This window comes from Papaver somniferum, chromosome 10 (assembly GCF_003573695.1).
Source record: "Papaver somniferum cultivar HN1 chromosome 10, ASM357369v1, whole genome shotgun sequence".
In the NCBI taxonomy this organism is placed as follows: domain Eukaryota; kingdom Viridiplantae; phylum Streptophyta; class Magnoliopsida; order Ranunculales; family Papaveraceae; genus Papaver; species Papaver somniferum.
In genome coordinates this window covers 137,838,568-137,842,255 of record NC_039367.1, presented here as the reverse complement: position 1 = coordinate 137,842,255, position 3,688 = coordinate 137,838,568, and the positions used below count along the sequence as shown (strand labels likewise).

General features: G+C 38.2%; 1 protein-coding gene across 1 annotated transcript; it reads left to right on the top strand.

Moving 5' to 3' along the window:
- Positions 1 to 1,731: 1,731 nt before the first annotated feature.
- Positions 1,732 to 3,426, top strand: LOC113316849 (protein DETOXIFICATION 12-like). Its single transcript, XM_026564998.1, has one exon. The coding sequence runs from the start codon at positions 1,789 to 1,791 to the stop codon at positions 3,229 to 3,231; it is 1,443 nt and encodes a 480-aa protein (XP_026420783.1). The 5' UTR covers positions 1,732 to 1,788; the 3' UTR covers positions 3,232 to 3,426.
- Positions 3,427 to 3,688: the final 262 nt, after the last annotated feature.

Sequence of the window (3,688 nt, the reverse complement as noted above, 5' to 3'; positions counted from 1 at the left end):
TGCTGTTGATGACTCCCAATGAAGCAACGAGAGTTGAATCATCAGGGAACTCAAGATTCTGCAACTAAAATACATTATACTTTAGATTGAAGAAAAACATCATTGAATTGTGAGGAAATTTAAAAATTATGTTAATATTTACTTTGGAAATTTCTGTTGTGGTTGAGATTTCAGATTTGTCAGATTTATCTTGACTTGAATTCACTGTGTAGCTGGTGATTTCAGATGAAGCTGAGAGAGGTAATATTTAGCTTGAGTCGGAGTCACGGTGCAACCGGTGATTTCAGATAGAGCTGAGAGAGACGAATCAGTATCGAAAACGAGATTCTGGAATTGAAAAAGATAATAACAACATCGTAATCGATTTGAATCCGCATTTACCAATCAAATTTTGAGAAATATTAAGTAATTTGAAATCGGAGCATAATACAAACTTACCTGATCACCTGCTTTTGGAGAAACAAGAAAATAAGAATCTAGAATCTCTACAGACTCCATAGATGATTTGAGATCTGGTGAGATTACTTTAGTTTCTTCGGGAACGGGTGAAATCATCATCGGAGATGGAGAAACAATCTTCATAAACCAAAAACAGAAAAAAAACAAAAAATCAATATACGAAGTAAGAAGAAAGAGGTTGAGATAGAGATTTTGGTTTTGTTTTGGTCTCGATCTTACATCTTTGGATTCGTTGTAAAGAAGATTTGCAGTTCGTTTCACTGGGGGAGTTGATGAATTTCTAGGGTTTCGTTGTTTGCGAGGTGTTTGAATTGGAGTTTTGAGTAAAGTAAGGAGAAATACGAAGAAGATCCAGGTAGTAATCTACAGATCGATTGTGTTAAGATTCCTCCTGGTAGTTTGTTTTCAGAGATCTCTAACAATGGTGCCATGATTTTCCCGATGAAGCGAGAATCGTTTTCTTGCTCTCTGCAATCATTTTCTTCTGTTTGATGAAAGAACCCTAATTTTCTTCAGAGCAGAGACGAGAGAGAAGTGGAGAAAGTGAAAATGAAAATGAATTTGGAAATGAAACCTATAACCTATTTCATTAGGTATATATAGTAAAGGGCATTCTTGGTATTACGAATTCCCCCAAATCCTAAACTTTATTACCAAGCTCTGAAATCAGAAATATTAAAAAGTGAAAGAAAATCGATAGGGGAGGATCCATTTAGTGGAGTTTCTATATATTGAACCCATATAATAAGGGTTCTAGTATTAAACAAAATATCTCTTTATTTTATTCCATTGATTGAGTGATTCAATATTGAAAAATGGAGTCGAGGATAATAAAAATCATAGTCATCGACGTGCTTCCGATGAGGGACACAAATCGACGTGCTTCCGATGTGGCACAAAACGATAGAAAAAATCCTCAATGCAATGCACTATTCATTAGTTTAAGATTTTTAAAATGTACATTACTTCATTCTATTGCCCTGCTAGGATTAACAATATTATCTTGCACATTCTCAGGGAAATTGAATATCGTGTCAATATAAATATTGCAAGTAAGATGATCGCCCCAGATATGGAAAATAATACGATGAGAGTCAATGGTTCTACAGGGTGTGATCGTGTTCCTTGCCTTGTCTACGTGTACACAACTAAACATGAAAAGAAAAACACGCAACGAAATTGTTGAGTCTCGAGTTCAACGAAAAACAAATTTTTTTCCGCAAAATAATACTCCACCCTGCAAAACACCACCAGAGGTCTTTTCTTCCTGTCAGTTCTTTCTTCGCGTGTTTGATTTTGTTTTGGTGGAGAAACAAAAAGAGGAGAGATATGGAGGAACCTAGGTTGTTGGAGGTACGGGAAGATTCAAGAAGAGCGATTGGATTTACCTGGGGTATATTTATACAAGAAGCAAAGATTACAAATTATATTGGTGGTCCAATGGTTGTTGTTACCTTATCTATGTATCTTTTACAAGTTGCATCCATGATGATGGTTGGTCATCTTGGTGAACTTTCTCTATCTAGTGCTGCCCTTGCCACTTCGCTTTGCACTGTTACTGGTTTCAGCATTATGCTGGGTATGGCAAGTGGATTGGAAACTCTAGCCGGACAAGCTTTTGGTGCAACACAATATCGAAAACTAGGAATCTATACTTGGAGCGCAACAATCTCCCTTACCTTGGTTTGCATCCCGATCTCTTTTCTATGGGCTTCAATTGGGAAACTACTTACTCTTACAGGTCAAGACCCCTTAATCTCTCTTGAAACAGGCAAATATGCGACATGCTTGATCCCTGCATTATTTGCACATGCAGCTCTCCAGCCATTAATGAGATATTTCACATCTCAGAGTCTAATCGTTCCAATGTTATTAATTATGCCAATTTCAGTATGTATCCACATACCTCTTTGCTGGGTTTTGGTTTATAAATCTGGGTTGGGAAGTATTGGAGCTGCTTTAGCAATTGGTATATCAAACTGGATCAGTGTGGTCTTTCTCGGGTTGTACGCAGTGTATTCTCCTTCATGCGAGTTAACTCGTACATCCCTAACAAAAGAAGCATTTCAAAGGTGTGGAGAGTTTTTACGTATATCGGTTCCTTCTGCTGTAATGATTTGTTTGGAATGGTGGTCATTTGAGATAATAATCCTTCTATCTGGACTTTTACCTAAGCCACAACTCGAAACTTCAGTCCTCTCCATCTGCCTTACGACTATCGGATTGGTCTACATGATACCATATGGACTTGCTGCTGCTGTAAGCACTCGAGTTTCAAATGAATTAGGAGCTGGGAGACCAGAAGCTGCACGTTTGGCTGTCTGCTCCGTGATGATTATTGCAATAACTGAGTTGGTTATAATGAGCTTGGTGCTCTTTGCTTGTCGTAATGTTATGGGCTATGCTTACTCCAATGAGAAGGAAGTCGTCCACTACGTGACAGAAATGGTTCCCTTTATTTGTTTGTCAGTCATCATGGACAACCTACAGGGTGTCCTCTCAGGTGTTGCTAGAGGATGTGGATGGCAGCATATTGGTGCTTATGTAAATTTAGGAGCATTCTATCTTGCTGGAATTCCTGTAGCTGTTTTGTTGGGCTTTCGTTTACATTACGGAGGCAAGGGACTTTATACCGGAATATTAACTGGATCTTTTATACAAACAGCTACTCTCGCTTTTATAACTTGCCGAACTAATTGGGGGTACCAGGCAAGGAAGGCAGCGGAAAGGATGCTTCAAGGCCAAGACGTTTCAGTGGAAGTAAATGAATAATTAAGGATAGATCGAAGAAACAACATAAGACTGAAAATACATCCTCCTCAGTGATCAGATTTTGGGAGGATCTTGAGGGCCTTGCGGGTGTTTCTTTTCTTCTTGCAGTGTTTATCGTTCTTGTTTTCTTTTGCCAGTTTGTATCTTGTGACTTATTCCGCTTTATATATACATTTGGTTTTCCACCTGCTTAGATCTTGTGACTTATTCCGCGTTGTTATAATATTGTCCTTCTATTGCTGTCTGTCTTTTGTTCACGGATATGTCACCGCGTATAAGAACCTGTTGCGTCTCTCATCCTTATAGCCTGTTTGGATAGGAAAACAGAAGTAACTTATTGACTTCTGAAAGTCAATAAGTCGAAAGTTAGAGTGGATGGTTCATTTTTAATGAAATTCTTTGTTCTCTCAAATGTCACGACATTCTCAGTACAGCTAGTGGGTTTTACCGATGGTGG